The sequence below is a fragment of the Oncorhynchus mykiss genome, chromosome Y (assembly GCF_013265735.2).
Source record: "Oncorhynchus mykiss isolate Arlee chromosome Y, USDA_OmykA_1.1, whole genome shotgun sequence".
Classification (NCBI taxonomy): Eukaryota; Metazoa; Chordata; class Actinopteri; order Salmoniformes; family Salmonidae; genus Oncorhynchus; species Oncorhynchus mykiss.
This window is the reverse complement of record NC_048593.1, coordinates 43,517,044-43,537,656: the sequence shown is the minus strand read 5'-3', so window position 1 is coordinate 43,537,656 and position 20,613 is coordinate 43,517,044. Positions and strand designations below refer to the sequence as shown.

General features: G+C 48.1%; 1 protein-coding gene and 1 long non-coding RNA gene across 3 annotated transcripts; both read right to left on the bottom strand.

The window, feature by feature from the left end:
• Window positions 1–983: 983 nt before the first annotated feature.
• On the bottom strand, window positions 984–20,336 carry cct8 (chaperonin containing TCP1, subunit 8 (theta)). 2 transcript variants are annotated; one of them, XM_036967176.1, is made up of 15 exons: window positions 20,161–20,336; window positions 18,076–18,166; window positions 17,379–17,458; window positions 16,201–16,350; window positions 15,330–15,510; window positions 12,265–12,326; window positions 11,549–11,686; window positions 11,057–11,235; window positions 7,747–7,813; window positions 4,886–4,973; window positions 4,511–4,698; window positions 4,191–4,355; window positions 3,796–3,915; window positions 2,466–2,603; window positions 984–1,293 (listed from the first exon to the last, which is right to left on the bottom strand). In XM_036967176.1, the coding sequence occupies exons 1-14, from the start codon at window positions 20,218–20,220 to the stop codon at window positions 2,499–2,501; spliced, it is 1,674 nt and encodes a 557-aa protein (XP_036823071.1). In that variant the 5' UTR covers window positions 20,221–20,336; the 3' UTR covers window positions 984–1,293; window positions 2,466–2,498.
• LOC118945338 lies at window positions 8,288–10,158 on the bottom strand. Its single transcript, XR_005040498.1, has 5 exons — window positions 9,870–10,158; window positions 9,814–9,831; window positions 9,384–9,505; window positions 8,398–8,701; window positions 8,288–8,329 (listed from the first exon to the last, which is right to left on the bottom strand). It is a non-coding gene; the product is annotated as an uncharacterized LOC118945338 (long non-coding RNA).
• Window positions 20,337–20,613: the final 277 nt, after the last annotated feature.

Genomic DNA, 20,613 nt, shown 5'->3' with positions numbered 1-20,613 from the left:
AAAAAGTTGTGGTTCCAAACTACTTCAATTTAAGAATGGAGGAGGACACCGCGCTCCTGGAGACCTTCAATGCAGCAGAAATGTTGTGTTACCCTTCCCCAGATCTGTGCCTCGACACAATCCTGTCACGGAGCTCTATGGACAATTCCTTCGACCTCATGGCTTGGTTTTTGCTCTGACATGCACTGTCAACTGTGGGACCTTACATAAACAGGTGTGCGCCTTTCCAAATCATGTCCAATCAATTGAATTTACCACAGGACTCCCCCTATCAAGTTGTAGAAATGTCTCAAAAATAACACACCTGAGATCATTTAAGTCTAATAGCCAAATACTTATACACGGTTCTGATTTTAATAAATGTGCAAATATTCAAAGAAATCTGTTTTCACTGTCATTATGGGGTATCCGGTGTAGATTGCAAGTTCAAAGCGGCTATCACTCAAAACCCCCAGAGAGCTCAGACATCAGGTATAGCATGTTATGGTACAGGCACGTTGTGTCCAAACCTGCCATTTTCATCCTGTATGAGTGTAAAGGGTTAAAGGATCAGTCCAAAACCAGATTTTCTTGTGTTTATATACAATTTCCAAATGGAGGATGGAAGAATACTGAAAATGTCAAATGCTTTTTAGTGTAAAAGCTGTTTGAGAAAGGATGACCTGAAACTCCGGCCTGTTTTTGGTGGAATGGAGTATTGGCCTGCTTGATGATATCAATGGTCTATTAACCAATAAGAACATACCAAAACCTCTGCCCAATAAGAGCTCGTTTTCAATGTTCCCCTCCCCCACTCAGAAGACCAGACAGTCAAAGCAGAATCTTTGCTTGAGAAATAGCACCTAGCTAAGAAGCATCCCCCCCCCCCCCCCCCCCTCATAGTAAGATACTTAGTTGTTAGCCAGAGAGGATTTGACATTTGCAAAAATATATATTTTTAAACAGCTGCTTTTGAACTTTTAAAATTAATAAAATAAAAACAATTGACAGGAATGAAGTGCCTTTTAATTTGAGAGAAGAACATAAAAAGCAACGCAGTGACATCATCAATCCATCCATGTCATCGCTCCTTCCATCACACAGTAACCACGCAGGACGGTGCCTACACAATACGCCAAACGCTTTGGACTTTAAATAAAACATAGAAAAACCAGGTTGGGGAGGGCAGGGGGGGGGGCATAGTGGCAGGGGGTTAGGTGGTCAAAAGGGTAGAGGTCATGTTCAGTCATCTTCATCCCAGTCTTTCTTGCCTGTGGGGGCTTTGGGTCCGCCTGCCGGTTTGGCCATGATGATCTGAGAAACACACACACACACAGAGTCAGTCATTCTACCATTGTGAACATTGTTGTTGATCTGGCTTCCTGTAAACATGCATCATGCATTCACACACGGTGTCAGTTGCTACAGAAACATCAAACATGGTTATATCACAGCAGTGTGCGAGCATTCGCCTGAAAATAAAAGAAAATAACGTTATGGTTATTGTCACACTACAGTCTCATTAACATCGTTATCTTGTTATATTTAAAAAACACACGACTGTGAGAGTGAGTATTCATGCCATTTCCCCATCACAAATATATACCCCCTCCCCCATTAACAGTGCATATCCAAAACACACAGACATGACAGCAAGGTATCTGCAGGTTCCATGAAATGTAATTTCTTTAATAAAGTTTTAATGAAACTCGGAATGCAACTTAATATCGAGTGAGGTGGCAACAACTACGCAGAGACACAACACACAGGAAACACCTTCGAACACTGAATCTAAGACTTAAATACATTTATCTGATTTAAAGGCCTTAAGAAACCGCAGACACCCTGTGAGTGAGTGTTTCACGTGCCATTTGACCATCACACAGTGAGTGTTTCACGTGCCATTTGACAATCACACAGTGAGTGTTTCCCGTGCCCCCCCCCATCACACACAGTGAGTGTTTCCGTGCCATTTGACAATCACACAGTGAGTGTTTCCCGTGCCCCCCCCCCGTCACACACAGTGAGTGTTTCCGTGCCCCCCCCCCCCCCCCCCCGTCACACACAGTGAGTGTTTCCGTGCCCCCCCCGTCACACACAGTGAGTGTTTCCGTGCCCCCCCGGTCACACACAGTGAGTGTTTCCGTGCCCCCCCGGTCACACACAGTGAGTGTTTCCGTGCCCCCCCCGTCACACACAGTGAGTGTTTCCGTGCCCCCCCATCACACACAGTGAGTGTTTCCCGTGCCCCCCCATCACACACAGTGAGTGTTACCGTGCCCCCCCATCACACACAGTGAGTGTTTCCGTGCCCCCCCATCACACACAGTGAGTGTTACCGTGCCCCCCCATCACACACAGTGAGTGTTACCGTGCCCCCCCATCACACACAGTGAGTGTTTCCGTGCCCCCCTGTCACACACAGTGAGTGTTTCCGTGCCCCCGTCACACAGTGAGTGCCCCCGCCCTCCCCTCCCCCCCAGCACCTGTCAGTGTGTACTCTGTCCTGTTCAGAAAGGTTAGTGGTGTGTGTCAAAATGTTCAGGCTCGTCTCCCTCGTCCTTGTCCCAGTGGCCTTGTTGTTTAGGAGCCCGGGGCCCACCTGCTGGCTTAGCCATGATAATCTACACACAAACACCCCCCCCCCACCACAAACACACAGATTAACACACATCCTGTACATTTTCTACAGGATCCATGGTGGCTGATGAGAACTCGGGAAAGAGAAGTGAAGACAGCAATTAAAAAGATGAAAACAACATTTTACTCCGATTGACCTGCAATGAGAAGATGAGTGAGTGTGTGTGTGTGTGTGTGTGTGTGTGTGTGTGTAGCTGGTCCAGTAGGAGCACAGTGAATGAAAGTGGTAGGGATGTGTACGCCCCCCCCCCCGTCAAGACAAATTGGATACGTATCTAGCTAGATACATGGGCTTGTATACGATATACAGGAACTAAACTTTTAGTTCGGTTAGAGGAACGAGTCGATGGGATTTGGGTCGATGTACAAACACATCCATCTAAATTCAAAATCTCCCGCAGGCGGAGCTCATGAGTCGACACGAGTAAATATCATCTATGGTTTAAGTAGGAACTGGGTGGTTTCGAGCACAATGCTGATTGGCTGACCAGCCATGGTATATCAGGTATAATACCCCCAAAAATTTAGGGCCCTAATTACGTTGATAACCCGTTTATAATAGCAATAAGGCACCTCGGGGGATTGTGATATATAGCCAATATACCACAGCTAAGGACTGTGTCCAGGCACTCCGCGTTGCATCGTGCTTAAGAACAGCCCTTAGCCGTGGTATATTGGCTGTATACCACACCCCCCCGGGCCTCGTTGCATATGAAGTAGGCCCCAGAGACCAGCCCACTATTGGATGGTACAGATGTATACTTTGATCCCAACGATCTGAAATCAAAACACATTTGAGGTTGTAACGTATCAATGAACCCAGTCTGTGTGTGTGTGTGTGTACCTGGTCTACTCGGAGCACGGTGATAGCAGCGTTGGTAGCTAGTTTGATGCCCCAGTCTGTGTGTGTGTCTGTGTGTGTGTGTGTACCTGGTCTACTCGGAGCACGGTGATAGCAGCGTTGGTAGCTAGTTTGATGCCCCAGTCTGTGTGTGTGTCTGTGTGTGTGTGTGTACCTGGTCTACTCGGAGCACGGTGATAGCAGCGTTGGTAGCTAGTTTGATGCCCCAGTCTGTGTGTGTGTCTGTGTGTGTGTGTGTACCTGGTCTACTCGGAGCACGGTGATAGCAGCGTTGGTAGCTAGTTTGATGCCCCAGTCTGTGTGTGTGTGTGTACCTGGTCTACTCGGAGCACGGTGATAGCAGCGTTGGTAGCTAGTTTGATACCCCAGTGTTTGACCAGGAAAGGCTCCAGGATCCCAGCTTCAAGCATGTCCTTCAGAGCAGCACCCTCTCCCTGTGAACACATACATTACACACAACCCGTCAGCTTTGTAAAGAAACCATTTTTTTTTTAAAAAGGCACGCTTATACACTTCCATGGAAATCAACAGAACCTTAATGTCTTAAAGTGCACTGGATTTAATGAGCCTGGCGTGCCAGCAGAGCTTCATTGGAAAACATCTGCCAACCTGGTACACTGGGCAAACTAAACCAAGCGCACCATGTCACGTATAAGGACCCGCCCCGAAAAAAAACAGGAAATGCAACAGGAAGAGACTTGTCACATACCTCGATGTCAAAGCCCATGTTCTTGTTGCCCTCATGATGCACGGCGTACAATTTGGAGATGAGCTCGTTTCCCTTGATGCCAGAGTTCTCTGCCAACGCTCTGGGCACCGCCTCAAACGCCTCAGCAAACTTCTTAATGGCATACTGCTCCAGACCAGGACACGACTAGAGAGAGGAGGAGGAGGGGGGGAGGGGGTCAGGCAAAGATGTTCATGACACACTGCTCCAAGACCGCGGAAACGACTAGAAAGGGAGTCATACTAGTTAAGTGTGTTTTAAAAAACGACACATTCGTAAACACACACGTCCGTGTTCCGTACCTCTCCGTATGACGTGATCTGTCTAGCCAGTTCTATCTCTGTGGCTCCGGCACCTGGCACCAGTCTCTTGTCTCGGACCAGAACCTTGAAGGTGTTGACCCCGTCGTCGATGGCTCGCTCGATATCATCCATCCGGTTGTCAGTGGATCCTCTAATCACCAGGGTGGAGATGGCACCATCCTCTTTCTCTGGGGAGGAGGAGGAAGAGAGGTGGAAAGAGAACGACTATGAGGTGACACCATTGCAGACTGTGTCTATAGATCGTGGACCACGGCGCGATACTTTTTAAGTGAGTTTATTTTGTTTTTCCAAACATACAGAAATGATGAAGTTTTTGAAAACGACAAGACTTTTAGTTGGGAAGTCTGTTCTCACCGTGTTTGAAGACCACCACCTGAGTGTCTCCGACCTCATCCAGGTAGACACTGTCACAGTGACCCATTTCCTCTGGAGTGGGAGGGGTCTGGGGGGGGACATAGGAATGGTCCGTTTCAGTTTTGACTTGGAAGAAGCACAACTTACATTCATTTATTTTATCGTGTCGATTGTCTGGGGCCAAGTTAACCTCCCCTTTTCATGTTAGAAAGTCAGGACCATCATGCATTTAGGGAAAGAGGATTATTCATTATTTTAATAATACATTATTTTGTACATGTTTTAAAATAAGTTTGACCAATTCCAGTCCCCTTACTTAAGGGGACTGGAAACACGTTTTTTTTGCTCTCTCTCGTAAGAGCGCTCTCTCTCGTAAGAGCGCTCTCTCTCGTAAGAGCGCTCTCTCTCGTAAGAGCGCTCTCTCTCGTAAGAGCGCTCTCTCTCGTAAGAGCGCTCTCTCTCGTAAGAGCGCTCTCTCGTAAGAGCGCTCTCTCGTAAGAGCGCTCTCTCGTAAGAGCTCTTTTGTAAGAGCTCTCTTGAAAAGCTGTCCCTAAACCATGTTTGAAACTACAGCTGATTTTGTAAAACGACAGTTTCCAATCGCTACCAGGTTCATTTCTCTACTCCAGTCAACTGTGTCGTTTTACAAAATGAGCTGTAGTTTGTACATGTAATACAGATACACAATAATGTATTATTAAAATAAATGAATAATCCTCTTTCCCTAAACACACACGATGGTCCTGACTTAACATAAAAATGGGGAGGTTAACAGGAACAACAAAAGGACAAAGCTGTTTTCATGGGGCACATGTAACTTTGAGTCTGGAGTGTAAGGTTCATCTTGCATAGATCACATAACAAGCCGGCTGGGTAAATGGGTAAACCCGTCTACTGTGGGGATATGATTTTGTTTCAACAGTACATGGGGAAAACAGTAACGGTGGACAGTTCCATCCTGGGAATAACTTCCGCAGCAGCGACTGTAGGCTTACACACCGTTGTCTTGAGTTGAGAACCGTGGCGGTGCGCATTACGGACTAATTGGGCGCCAGATAGCCGGGCCCGGTAGCCTAGCGGGTTCAGGGCGCCGGGCCAGGTAGCCTAGCGGTTCAGAGCGCCGGGCCAGGTAGCCTAGCGGTCCAGAGCGCCGGGCCAGGTAGCCTAGCGGTTCAGAGCGCCGGGCCAGGTAGCCTAGCGGGTCAGAGCGCCGGGCCAGGTAGCCTAGCGGTTCAGAGCGCCGGGCCAAGTAGCCTAGCGGTTCAGAGCTCCGGGCCAAGTAGCCTAGCGGGTCAGAGCGCCGGGCCAGGTAGCCTAGCGGGTCAGAGCGCCGGGCCAGGTAGCCTAGCGGGTCAGCGCACCGGGCCAGGTAGCCTAGCGGGTCAGCGCACCGGGCCAGGTAGCCTAGCGGGTCAGCGCACCGGGCCAGGTAGCCTAGCGGGTCAGAGCGCCGGGCCAGAGCGCCGGCCCGGTAGCCTAGCGGGTCAGAGCGCCGGGCCAGGTAGCCTAGCGGTCCAGAGCGCCGGGCCAGGTAGCCTAGCGGTCCAGAGCGCCGGGCCAGGTAGCCTAGCGGTCCAGAGGGCCGGGCCAGGTAGCCTAGCGGGTCAGAGCGCCGGGCCAGGTAGCCTAGCGGGTCAGAGCGCCGGGCCAGGTAGCCTAGCGGGTCAGAGCGCCGGGCCAGGTAGCCTAGCGGGTCAGAGCGCCGGGCCAGGTAGCCTAGCGGGTCAGAGCGCCGGGCCAGGTAGCCTAGCGGTTCAGAGCGCCGGGCCAAGTAGCCTAGCGGTTCAGAGCTCCGGGCCAAGTAGCCTAGCGGGTCAGAGCGCCGGGCCAGGTAGCCTAGCGGTTCAGAGCGCCGGGCCAGGTAGCCTAGCGGGTCAGAGCGCCGGGCCAGGTAGCCTAGCGGGTCAGAGCGCCGGGCCAGGTAGCCTAGCGGGTCAGCGCACCGGGCCAGGTAGCCTAGCGGGTCAGAGCGCCGGCCCGGTAGCCTAGCGGGTCAGAGCGCCGGGCCAGGTAGCCTAGCGGTCCAGAGCGCCGGGCCAGGTAGCCTAGCGGTCCAGAGCGCCGGGCCAGGTAGCCTAGCGGTCCAGAGCGCCGGGCCAGGTAGCCTAGCGGTCCAGAGCGCCGGGCCAGGTAGCCTAGCGGTTCAGAGCGCCGGGCCAGGTAGCCTAGCGGGTCAGAGCGCCGGGCCAGGTAGCCTAGGGGTTCAGAGCGCCGGGCCAGGTAGCCTAGCGGGTCAGAGCGCCGGGCCAGGTAGCCTAGCGGGTCAGAGCGCCGGGCCAGGTAGCCTAGCGGGTCAGAGCGCCGGGCAAGGTAGCCTAGCGGGTCAGAGCGCCGGGCCAAGTAGCCTAGCGGGTCAGAGCGCCGGGCCAAGTAGCCTAGCAAGGCACTTGACCCTAAATGCTTCTTTAAGTTGTTCTGGATAAGAGCATCTGCTAAATGACTCAATGTAAAATATGAAACTCCCGTCATGTAAACATAGCAGTGTCAGCGACAACCATGCATGTCAGTTCAGCGCGCATTGTAACAATAATGTATTTATTAGGGAAAACATTTATGGAGGAAAATATTTCGTAGAACAGACATGAATCTGTATTAGGCTGTCATCACCTCAAGAGGTCCATGGATGCAAGCCTTGCACGATTAATAAAATTAACCAATATATTTCTGTGTAGTTACCGACTGGTTTTCTGATTCACACCCCTACTTTGAGTAACTGTCTGTATTCCCAGTCACGTGAAATCCATAGATTAGAGCCTAATGAATATATTACAATGGACTGAGTTCCTTGTGTGAAGGAAACGAACCATTGGGTACGAATACAGTCAACACCCACGCTACCCTATCAGTAAGGAGGAACTCACCAGTCTAGGCAGGGCCACAGCGCCGACCGTCTTACACAGTCTCCTCAGATCCCATTTAGAGTTCAGCCTGCAGGAGACACGGGTTTAGTAACACAGAGAGACAGGATCCTGAAAGGACCAGCCGCTGATGTTCAGTAGTTTTAGATCAGGTGGTTCACACCACCAGTAAGACCTACCAGCTACCCCATGTAACCCCTTGACTAAAACTCTCAAAACCAAGTTCATCTTAACTGACGAAATAGAGCAGCTGGTACCCTACCTGACGACCGACCATGAGCTGGTACCCTACCTGACGACCATGAGCTGGGACCCTACCTGACGACCGACCATGAGCTGGTACCCTACCTGACGACCGACCATGAGCTGGTACCCTACCTGACGACCATGAGCTGGTACCCTACCTGACGACCATGAGCTGGTACCCTACCTGACGACCATGAGCTGGGACCCTACCTGACGACCATGAGCTGGGACCCTACCTGACGACCATGAGCTGGTACCCTACCTGACGACCATGAGCTGGTACTCTACCTGACGACCATGAGCTGGTACCCTACCTGACGACCATGAGCTGGTACCCTACCTGACGACCGACCATGAGCTGGTACCCTACCTGACGACCATGAGCTGGGACCCTACCTGACGACCGACCATGAGCTGGTACCCTACCTGACGACCATGAGCTGGTACCCTACCTGACGACCATGAGCTGGTACCCTACCTGACGACCATGAGCTGGGACCCTACCTGACGACCATGAGCTGGGACCCTACCTGACGACCATGAGCTGGGACCCTACCTGACGACCATGAGCTGGTACCCTACCTGACGACCATGAGCTGGTACCCTACCTGACGACCATGAGCTGGTACCCTACCTGACGACCATGAGCTGGTACCCTACCTGACGACCATGAGCTGGGACCCTACCTGACGACCATGAGCTGGTACCCTACCTGACGACCATGAGCTGGTAACCTACCTGACGACCATGAGCTGGTACCCTACCTGACGACCATGAGCTGGTACCCTACCTGACGACCGACCATGAGCTGGTACCCTACCTGACGACCGACCATGAGCTGGTACCCTACCTGACGACCGACCATGAGCTGGTACCCTACCTGACGACCGACCATGAGCTGGTACCCTACCTGACGACCGACCATGAGCTGGTACCCTACCTGACGACCGACCATGAGCTGGTACCCTACCTGACGACCGACCATGAGCTGGTACCCTACCTGACGACCATGAGCTGGTACCCTACCTGACGACCATGAGCTGGTACCCTACCTGACGACCGACCATGAGCTGGTACCCTACCTGACGACCGACCATGAGCTGGTACCCTACCTGACGACCGACCATGAGCTGGTACCCTACCTGACGACCGACCATGAGCTGGTACCCTACCTGACGACCGACCATGAGCTGGTACCCTACCTGACGACCGACCATGAGCTGGTACCCTACCTGACGACCGACCATGAGCTGGTACCCTACCTGACGACCGACCATGAGCTGGTACCCTACCTGACGACCGACCATGAGCTGGTACCCTACCTGACGACCGACCATGAGCTGGTACCCTACCTGACGACCGACCATGAGCTGGTACCCTACCTGACGACCGACCATGAGCTGGTACCCTACCTGACGACCATGAGCTGGTACCCTACCTGACGACCATGAGCTGGTACCCTACCTGACGACCATGAGCTGGTACCCTACCTGACGACCATGAGCTGGTACCCTACCTGACGACCGACCATGAGCTGGTACCCTACCTGACGACCGACCATGAGCTGGTACCCTACCTGACGACCGACCATGAGCTGGTACCCTACCTGACGACCGACCATGAGCTGGTACCCTACCTGACGACCGACCATGAGCTGGTACCCTACCTGACGACCGACCATGAGCTGGTACCCTACCTGACGACCGACCATGAGCTGGTACCCTACCTGACGACCGACCATGAGCTGGTACCCTACCTGACGACCGACCATGAGCTGGTACCCTACCTGACGACCGACCATGAGCTGGTAACCTACCTGACGACCATGAGCTGGTACCCTACCTGACGACCATGAGCTGGGACCCTACCTGACGACCGACCATGAGCTGGTACCCTACCTGACGACCATGAGCTGGTACCCTACCTGACGACCATGAGCTGGTACCCTACCTGACGACCATGAGCTGGTACCCTACCTGACGACCATGAGCTGGTACCCTACCTGACGACCATGAGCTGGTACCCTACCTGACGACCATGAGCTGGTACCCTACCTGACGACCATGAGCTGGTACCCTACCTGACGACCATGAGCTGGTACCCTACCTGACGACCATGAGCTGGTACCCTACCTGACGACCATGAGCTGGTAACCTACCTGACGACCATGAGCTGGTAACCTACCTGACGACCATGAGCTGGTACCCTACCTGACGACCATGAGCTGGTACCCTACCTGACGACCATGAGCTGGTACCCTACCTGACGACCATGAGCTGGTACCCTACCTGACGACCATGAGCTGGTACCCTACCTGACGACCATGAGCTGGTAACCTACCTGACGACCATGAGCTGGTAACCTACCTGACGACCATGAGCTGGTAACCTACCTGACGACCATGAGCTGGTAACCTACCTGACGACCATGAGCTGGTACCCTACCCGACGACCATGAGCTGGTAACCTACCCGACGACAATGAGCTGGTAACCTACCCGACGACCATGAGCTGGGACCCTACCCGACGACCATGAGCTGGTACCCTACCCGACGACCATGAGCTGGTACCCTACCCGACGACCATGAGCTGGTACCCTACCCGACGACCATGAGCTGGGACCCTACCCGACGACCATGAGCTGGGACCCTACCCGACGACCATGAGCTGGGACCCTACCCGACGACCATGAGCTGGTACCCTACCTGACTACCATGAGCTGGTACCCTACCTGACGACCATGAGCTGGTACCCTACCTGACGACCATGAGCTGGGACCCTACCTGACGACCATGAGCTGGGACCCTACCTGACGACCATGAGCTGGTACCCTACCCGACGACCATGAGCTGGTACCCTACCCGACGACCATGAGCTGGTACCCTACCCGACGACCATGAGCTGGTACCCTACCGACGACCATGAGCTGGTACCCTACCTGACGACCATGAGCTGGGACCCTACCTGACGACCATGAGCTGGGACCCTACCTGACGACCATGAGCTGGGACCCTACCTGACGACCATGAGCTGGGACCCTACCTGACGACCATGAGCTGGGACCCTACCTGACGACCATGAGCTGGTACTTGTTGGCGTAGTGCAGCGCCATATCTGCCACTTTGCCACCGGTCACCACTACGTTGGCGCCTGCCTCAGCGATGGACTTGACTTGGGCTTCCATCATATCCTCCTCTCCCTTACTGAAGTTAAGGAGCTCCTCCGCATTGTTAATCAACACGGTACCCTGCGGAGAGAGGGACAACATCATCATTATTAATCAACACTGTACCCTGCGGAGAGAGAGACATCGTCACATTCTCTCCTTTAATGAAGTTAAGGAGCTCTTCTGCATTATTTATCAACACTACCCTGCAGAGGGAGGGAGGGAGCCAGGGGGGGAGGAAGCCATGGGGAGGGAGCCAGGGGGAGGAGGGGAGGGAGCCAGGGGGAGGAAGGGAGGGAGCCAGGGGGAGGAAGGGAGGGAGCCAGGGGGAGGAAGGGAGGGAGCCAGGGGGAGGAAGGGAGAGAATCAGAGGGGTAACATATTTCCATCCTACCTTGGTTTCTGTGACCATGCAGTCGAAGGGGCAGGAGAAGACTGCGATCTTGGCGTCTTTAATTGACGTGACATCTCCCTCCGTCTCCTTCTTGAACACCATCCCATGGAGCACTGAGGACGAAGTCAGTCCGCAGCCCTGCAGACACACCAGAGAGCAGTGTAACAGACCCCCCCAACCAGTAATATCTTGCCGTGTTTTGTAAACGCACATCTAAAATACCATTGTGATTTCGGCTTCTAAACTCCAGTGAGAATTCATCAGACAGCTCTCTCTAGACTGATGTCTAGCTTCCTTTTCTCTGGTAAAAATCCAAGATTCACTTCAAGCAAAACATAATGACCAATGCAATCGTTTTTGTACTTAAGTCATCGGATTAAAAAAAGAAGCAGCTTTTTTTCTGCTGAATGTGTTGCACTGAAGTATTTCCTAAAAAGGAAAAGAACTCGAGCATCACCTCCTTGATCGCTCCACTGACGCAACAACAACAACAACAAAAAAAAACACTTCACTTCGATATAAAATGCTGCTGGAAATGGTTTAAAATTGCAGATTTTTTTTTAAATGTGTCTGCATTTAGAAAATTCAGATTTCAAGCTAGACACGAGACAGATTAGTCCAATCAAATAAATGTAAACACAGATGGGACAAAAGCAACACACAAGGCAGACAGACCGAGACTGTTCTGTAGCAGTGTGATGATCAAGGACACTCACCAGGATCTTGCAAACTCTGACGTTGTCCACACTGAAGTTACCAGACTCGGGGAAGATGGAGACTAGAACGACAAAAAATGACCACAACAATAAAAAAAAATCAACATCCTATTTATTTGATTCATTGGCTGTGCCTAAAAACATCCAAATCCTTATTTTCTTCATTCCTATCAAAGCCAATTGCAATGATGCGGATTGGTTAAGGCCTGGGGGGGGGGATTGCACAGAAACACACAAAATAAATTCTGTAAAGTGATTGAAAAATATAGGCACGTTTTCAGTGTGCTGCACAAAAAAACTCTTTCTGATATTCACACCTCTACAACACAAGGGCTTTCAAGTACTTTTTCCAGGCACTAATATTTATGTTCAAGGCCCATCAATGTGTAAATAGTTCAGATCGTGCAGTTCTTTCTGGTCGCCACCAGATGCCAGTATATCTCCACAACCTCACGAGGAGGGAAAAAAGCAGCAGTATTCATCACTATCTTGAAAAAGTTCAGCTCAATAATAAGTTGTTTCACTAGTTCTTTACTACATATACATGAATGGTAACTTTAGTCAGTACCGATGTTTTCATTTGAGTAGTGAGGAGCAGAGTTTTGGGACAACACACCTACCTGGTGAACACACACATTTCCTAGTCACATTACTACACAATTCCAGCTTAATGACTTTTTCAATTGGGCATTTGGGCATCTACTACTTAATAGCTACGAAAAAGCATCTGGCTTCTAACTGGCAGCTTTAGTTAGTTAGTGTCGCCTGTCGAGAGAAGGGGAGGAAAAACGGCACGTGAACGGTCACCAGAACCGGGCTCCAGAGTGCCGCAGCGGCCTAAGGCACTGCTAGAGGAGTCACTACAGACCCTGGTTTGATTCTGGGCTGTAACAAAGCCGGCCGTGATTGTGAGTCCCATAGGGCGGCGCATAATTGGCCCAGTATCGTCCGATGTTAGGGTTCGGACGGAGTAGGCCGTCATTGTAAATAAGAATTTGTTCTTGACTGACTTGCCTAGTTAAATAAAGGATATATAAAATACTCTGACCTGACCAGCTCAAACCCGGTCCTGGAGGGCCGAAACACTCCCGTTTTTTTTTATTCTACCTGGTAGTTAACTGCACTGACCTGGTGTCCCAGGTCTGAATCAGCCCCCTGACTAGAAGGAGAGGATGACAACAAAAAGTGTTTTGGCCCTCGAGGACCGACGTTGACCACCCCTGCTCTAGGCTAAATCCTAAATAAATCTTCATTGATAAATTCTCTACCGATTTGTCCATAGCTGTGTTTGAATACTCATATTAAGCGCACTAAGTGACGTGAATTGAGTATATAATATGCTTATTGGTCATAAGTTAGTACGCCAAAATGTCGTATTAAATTCGCCAAAATACGAAGAGGACACTATTTCTGTACTTTTATGGCCCATAATGCAATTATTCAGAAAATGGTCGTGGCTTCGCAACGAGAGCAAATCAAAAATTAATTGAACTTAACGGCAAATGTTAAGAAAATGTTAAGCAATGTAATAAATGACATTTCAAATAAGTAACTGACAATTTGTTAAGCTGTCCTTACAAACCTTGTAGCATATCATTACAGCAGTATGTACAGGATATGTTAGTTAGCTAGCTACCTCGTTAGTTGGCTACTTATACAGCAACATTTCCAGTATATTAACAATGTGCTATCTAACTAACTACCCAACGTCTATGGACTTGATTATTCACGCCATTCATAGCTAAGTGGTATAGCCGCGGTGCGTTTCAATGAACATTGTTAATTCTGGCCATCTCCTCCCGATATCAGAGATCTCTCGGGCACCGTTGAAAACAGCCGGTAAAATGCTGGCAAAAAAAAAAAAAATGCGAAATAAGTTACCAGCAGCACAGTTACCAACGCTCTGGATAACCAGCTCTGCTAGGGAAAATAAAATGGCCAGAGTGAGGTGATCTGTTATTTGTGTCTGGATGTAGTTAGCCAGTTAGCCAGGATGAACTCTACTCCTCAGCCAGAGCGTCCAGTGAAACGCTCCCAAAGCCAAAAACTCTGAATTCACAAAACGGACAAATCCAACAACACTCTGGGCACTGCAGACTGAATTTATGAACACACGCGAAATTGTTAAAATGTTAAGCTAGTCATTTGTTATGCTAACTAGCTAGCAAGAGGTTGCATAGCAACAGCATCAACTTTCTGTAGACAGGCGAAGAGCTAGTACACTCAACTGAAAGGAAACTTAGTTTACAGTGTACTAAAATTAACTAATAGTATATACTCATTAAGTATGTAGTATACAGTATGTTAGTATGAGTATGTAGTATACAGTATGTTAGTACATGTACTCATTAAGTATGTAGTATACAGTATGTTAGTATGAGTACTCATTAAGTATGTAGTATACAGTATGTTAGTATGAGTATGTAGTATACAGTATGTTAGTATACAGTATGTTAGTATGAGTACTCATTAAGTGTGTAGTATACAGTATGTTAGTATGAGTACTCATTAAGTATGTAGTATACAGTATGTTAGTATACAGTATGTTAGTATAAGTACACATTAAGTATGTAGTATACAGTATGTTAGTATGAGTACTCATTAAGTATGTAGTATACAGTATGTTAGTATACAGTATGTTAGTATAAGTACTCATTAAGTATGTAGTATACAGTATGTTAGTATGAGTACTCATTAAGTATGTAGTATACAGTATGTTAGTATACAGTATGTTAGTATAAGTACACATTAAGTATGTAGTATACAGTATGTTAGTATGAGTACTCATTAAGTATGTAGTATACAGTATGTTAGTATACAGTATGTTAGTATAAGTACACATTAAGTATGTAGTATACAGTATGTTAGTACGGGTACTCATTAAGTATGTAGTATACAGTATGTTAGTATACAGTATGTTAGTATAAGTACACATTAAGTATGTAGTATACAGTATGTTAGTACGGGTACTCATTAAGTATGTAGTATACAGTATGTTAGAATGGATACTCATTAAGTATCCAGTATGTTAGTACGAGTACTCGAACACAGCTCATGTCTCTTACCGCAGGCCTGAGCGATGAGGTTGGCCAGGAAGTCTTCGTTGCCGTACTGTTTAGACATGACTGCCGGGCGGATCATAGCGGTCGCCTCCTCTACATCGTGAAGGTTCTTGGCCGAAGCGCACACGCACTCCGGGAGGAGCTCCAGACTCTTCTTCATCGCCAGCTCATAGCCCTCAATCACCTGGAAGAAAGAGACACACACACACAGGGTTGTGTGTCAGGGAAGTCCTTGTCAAACAGGTACATACAGACATATCATATACAGGTCCTTGTCCATTTGTCCTGAACTTTGCCGTTTTCATTGCGTGTTCCTATGTGTCAGCGTGTGGTGCTACGGGATTCAGGATTATTTTGACAAAAGCAACGTAGCGTAAATAATTATTGAGGCAGATAAAAGGAAAGTTAAACCAACCAATTAAAAAAAAACGATCTACCGGAGTGTAAGTCTCACCATGGCACCGATCGTGGCGATACGTTGGCACATGAGAATTACTAGAAATATGGCCAATAGTAGTTCGTTATTCTATCCCACCCACGCTGGATTTCACAGGCTACCCGAGACATGAAACAGCTAGGTGGGAGGGATACATACTGTTGGCAATTTATGAATATGTAAATGGGCAATGGTTTAAATGGGTAATAGGAACACTTCAACCACTACATTTGTATTGGACACTATTTACTTATTTTTTTGCTAAAATAAAGTGTTATTTTTATATATTATATTTTATAGGTTTAGACGTCATTATGTCCAGCTGTTTTTAATCAACACAAGATATTTAAATGGAAAACGCACCCTAGCAGGCAGTCGTCACCTCTTATTTTCTATACAAACTTATGTAATGAAAATGGAAACACAGCTAGTGCGTACCTCGGACACAGAAAGCCCCATGCGCAGCAGCTCCTCAGCCAGCTCCAGCAGTGCTCCAGCGAACACCAGGACAAAGTTGGTCCCGTCCCCCACCTCTTGCTCCTGCATGTGGGACGCCATCACGACCATCTTGGCTGCTGGGTGCTGCACCTGGAGGAAGAACCACACACAGGGAACGGTTACGCTACGAAGCCCCCCGGCGACCGGGTTACGAAGCCCCCCGGCGACCGGGTTACGAAGCCCCCAGCGACCATTGTCTTATGAAGGTTTATGACCATTCTTCATCCAACTCCAGTCCATAAGAACTACTGGTTGAGCAGACTGTCTCACCTCCAGCTCTCTGAGGATGGTAGTGTGTGTTGTGGCAGTGTGTGTGTGTGTGTGTTGTGGCAGTGTGTGTGTTGTAGTGTGTGTGTGTTGTAGTGTGTGTGTGTGTGTGTTGTAGTGTGTGTGTGTGTGTGTGTGTTGTAGTGTGTGTGTGTGTGTGTGTGTGTGTATTACATCTCACCTCCAGCTCTCTGAGGATGGTAGTGTGTGTTGTGGCAGTGTGTGTGTGTGTGTGTTGTGGCAGTGTGTGTGTTGTAGTGTGTGTGTGTTGTAGTGTGTGGTAGTGTGTGTGTTGTAGTGTGTGGTAGTGTGTGTGTTGTAGTGTGTGGTAGTGTGTGTGTTGTAGTGTGTGGTAGTGTGTGTGTTGTAGTGTGTGGTAGTGTGTGTGTTGTAGTGTGTGGTAGTGTGTGTGTGTTGTAGTGTGTGTGTGTTGTAGTGTGTGTGTGTTGTAGTGTGTGTGTGTTGTAGTGTGTGTGTGTTGTAGTGTGTGTGTGTTGTAGTGTGTGTGTGTTGTAGTGTGTGTGTGTTGTAGTGTGTGTGTGTTGTAGTGTGTGTGTGTTGTAGTGTGTGTGTGTTGTAGTGTGTGTGTGTTGTAGTGTGTGTGTGTTGTAGTGTGTGTGTGTTGTAGTGTGTGTGTGTTGTAGTGTGTGTGTGTTGTAGTGTGTGTGTGTTGTAGTGTGTGTGTGTTGTAGTGTGTGTGTGTTGTAGTGTGTGTGTGTGTTGTAGTGTGTGTGTGTGTTGTAGTGTGTGTGTGTGTTGTAGTGTGTGTGTGTGTTGTAGTGTGTGTGTGTGTTGTAGTGTGTGTGTGTGTTGTAGTGTGTGTGTGTGTTGTAGTGTGTATTACATCTCACCTCCAGCTCTCTGAGGATGGTAGCAGCATCGTTGGTCACAAACAGCTTCTCCAGGTGGTTGATCACCATCTTGTTCATGCCTGAAGATTAACCAGGAAAAAGGTCAAGAACAGTCTCATTTAGGACAGAGTCAGACAGACACGGATATCGATGTTGTCCACCCACACCAGACACGCTGGACACGCAGGTTGAAAATATCCAAACAAACTCTGAACCAACTATATTAAATTGGGGACAGGTCGAAACACATTAAACATTCACGACCATTTAGCTAGCTAGCTTGCTGTTGCTAGCTCATTTGTCCTGGGATACAAATTCCGTCTTCTTCTTCCTCTTTGGACTTTATATGGCGGTTGACAACCAACTTTAAGGTTCATTACCACCACCAACTGGACTTGAGGGTGGACCTCACGTTCATCTTTCAATCACCCACTTGGGTATATGCTCCTAAAAACCAATGAGGAGATGGGAGAGGCGGGACTTGCAAAGTTCTATTTTAGCGCCTGGCCACGCAGATGATCCTTTGCCGCGTGCGAACGGTTTGGATGGCGTGATGGAATAACACGTGTACATTTATTTATTTTTTTACAACGCTCGCGCACGCAATGTGAGCGCTGTGGTCGTCGACATGTTAGGATGTATGTGGTCTAACATAAACGACAAAGGACAGGCGATCAGAGAGACAGACAGATCTCACCGTTGGGTCCATAAGCAGTACGTGTAGTCTGAGCCAGTTCCTTACAGGCCTGAATGTTCCTGAACACGGCTTCTTCCAGACCAGAGTAGTGCTGGGGGGGGGTGACCAAGCAAAAACACAAACGGTAGTCAGTACATTTTCCTCCCCCACTCTTACACACACATAAAAAAATCCCATGACTTTTACATTACTTCCCATGCCCAGTAAGAAAAAACACGAAACCTTTGTACACTCACTAATGTAAGTGGCTCTGGATAACAGCCTACTTAAATGACTCATGTAATGTAAAATACTTACGCTACGATACAGAATACACAGTACAGAAAATAACTTATTTCCCCAAACAAGGACAGTGAAAGACTTGGATTTGATTGAAGAACAAACATTTGTACTAGTTGTGCATATTAGCTAGCTAACTATTTCACATTGAGGATTTAGCTTTCCAATGGAACAATACCAGAGGCTTTAAAAAAAACCGGTATAAATGGATACCTCTGAATTTGACATTTCTGATTGTTAGTTCATTATTGTATCCATGTAAAAAACCAGTTGACTCATAAGTGTAAAACCCGCAGTTCTGAGGCAATGCCTTATTAGGCACTAATCTGACCAGTAGCGCTGCTAATCTGTGATGCTTGACAGATTTTTTTTATATATCTACATTTTATTTACCTGTATTTTAAAATAGGCCAGAAGATACGAAAAAAATTGTTAAACACGTATTTAAATAGGCCAGAAGGTACCAACCATACCCTTAAACTTGTTTACACTGCGATGCAATCGGGTCTGAACGCAAACCATGGATACATTAATTAAGACACTGCGCAGCATGCCGCAATACCGGTCAGGAAAACGTACCGATATGCCACTGTCCTCCAAATTATATCTTCATCCACACTGCTCCATCGAGACGATTGAAATGCTGCATGTTTCCCGGAAAACGGGCCCTTTTTTCGTCATTCTAACTGGCAGACGTTGAACCAAAGGAATAGACCGTTACTGCCGTTGCAAAATGGCCTGGGTGGCTATTGCTAGATGGGGATGCAAAGGGCCGTTTTCAGAGGAGGGAGGGGGGGATAGCAGCATTTCAATCTTCTCGATGTACCAGTGTGGCTAACGGTACCATTTGGAGTACAGTGGCACATCCCATCCCTGCTTCATCGCATCTTTAAATGTAATCATGAACCCAGTGCAGCTCAGTGTAAACCAGAGTAGGGTCGGTATCTTCTGGAAACGAGCTGCCTAACTAATCCCATTCACTAACAAGGAGCAGGGAGGCTATTCATGTTAGCTGGCTGAGGAGGTTAACCATTGTAGGGGCGACTAATAAGTATAGCTAAACCCCACCTACAATGTATCTTCTTATAATCTTATTTTAACCTTAACTCAAACCGCTAACATTTTGCCTAACCTTAAATTAAGACAAAGCTTATTTTGTGTTTGCATACATTTTTAGGATACCCAGATTTTTGTGGCTGTGGTAACCACTTTAGAGTGACAACGTCCTCGTCTTAGCTCACTACAGTAGCTATCAACTACGCAGTGACAAGTTAATAGTAGCTGCACACTTAAAGTCGACAATATCCGAACTACCGTTTCTTAAATTATTGTTGCTGTCATCTAAAAAAAATAAAACACTTTTTTTTTGTTGAAAGAAGACAGACGAGTATGAAGTTAGTTAATCTTTGTATGAATGAATGACAGCCCGCATGGGACGCTAGTTAGCTAACTATGCTACATAAATCAGATGCTGAGGCTAGTTAGCTATTAGCACATCATAGCAACCAACCACATGTTAGCAATGCGTGAAAACGCATTTTTATCCCATCCACTTAAGAAAACAATTTCCACGACAACAATTACAATTGAGACATTTTAAACAATTTCCCAAAAAGCAAGATGAAAAAGTACCTCAGTACCGAGGTTTGATACAACAACAAAAAAACAGGGAGGGAAAATATTTCACGGCCTTGCGGCTTTCTAGAAGTCTCCACATGACTTGACACAGTGCGTAACCTGAACTTCCCCGGTCACACTACCACTCTTTGGCTTTTAGGTTTAATTTTAACATTTATTTAATCTTACCTTTGCGCCATCCTTCAACATTTGGGCGAAGCCCGGTGCTTTCGGTACATGCATAGCCATTTTTTTTATGTTGTTTTTGCAACCCCTGTAACCAAGATGTGTTAGCGGCAGCGTGGAACTCGGCAGTTGCACAAAGCCAGAAGAGAGATCGGGAAGTGCTCTGTCGAAAAGGCGTCCACAACTACGGAGGGATGCACAGGACATACATTACATTTGGCGTTTTCGAATTAAAAAACTGTATCCAGTGAACTCAACATGGAGGGGACGACACTGCCCTCGGACTCTCATTGTTAATACAGACAAGCCATACTTGTTAACAACTACTGTTTTATGAACACAATCTGTAGTTTTCCAGTAAGCTAATTTTACATTTGTTTTTTAAACTATGGATGGACGGATGAGTCAAAATCAAATCACTGGTCGCATGTAGTTTAGCAGATGTTATAGCGGGTG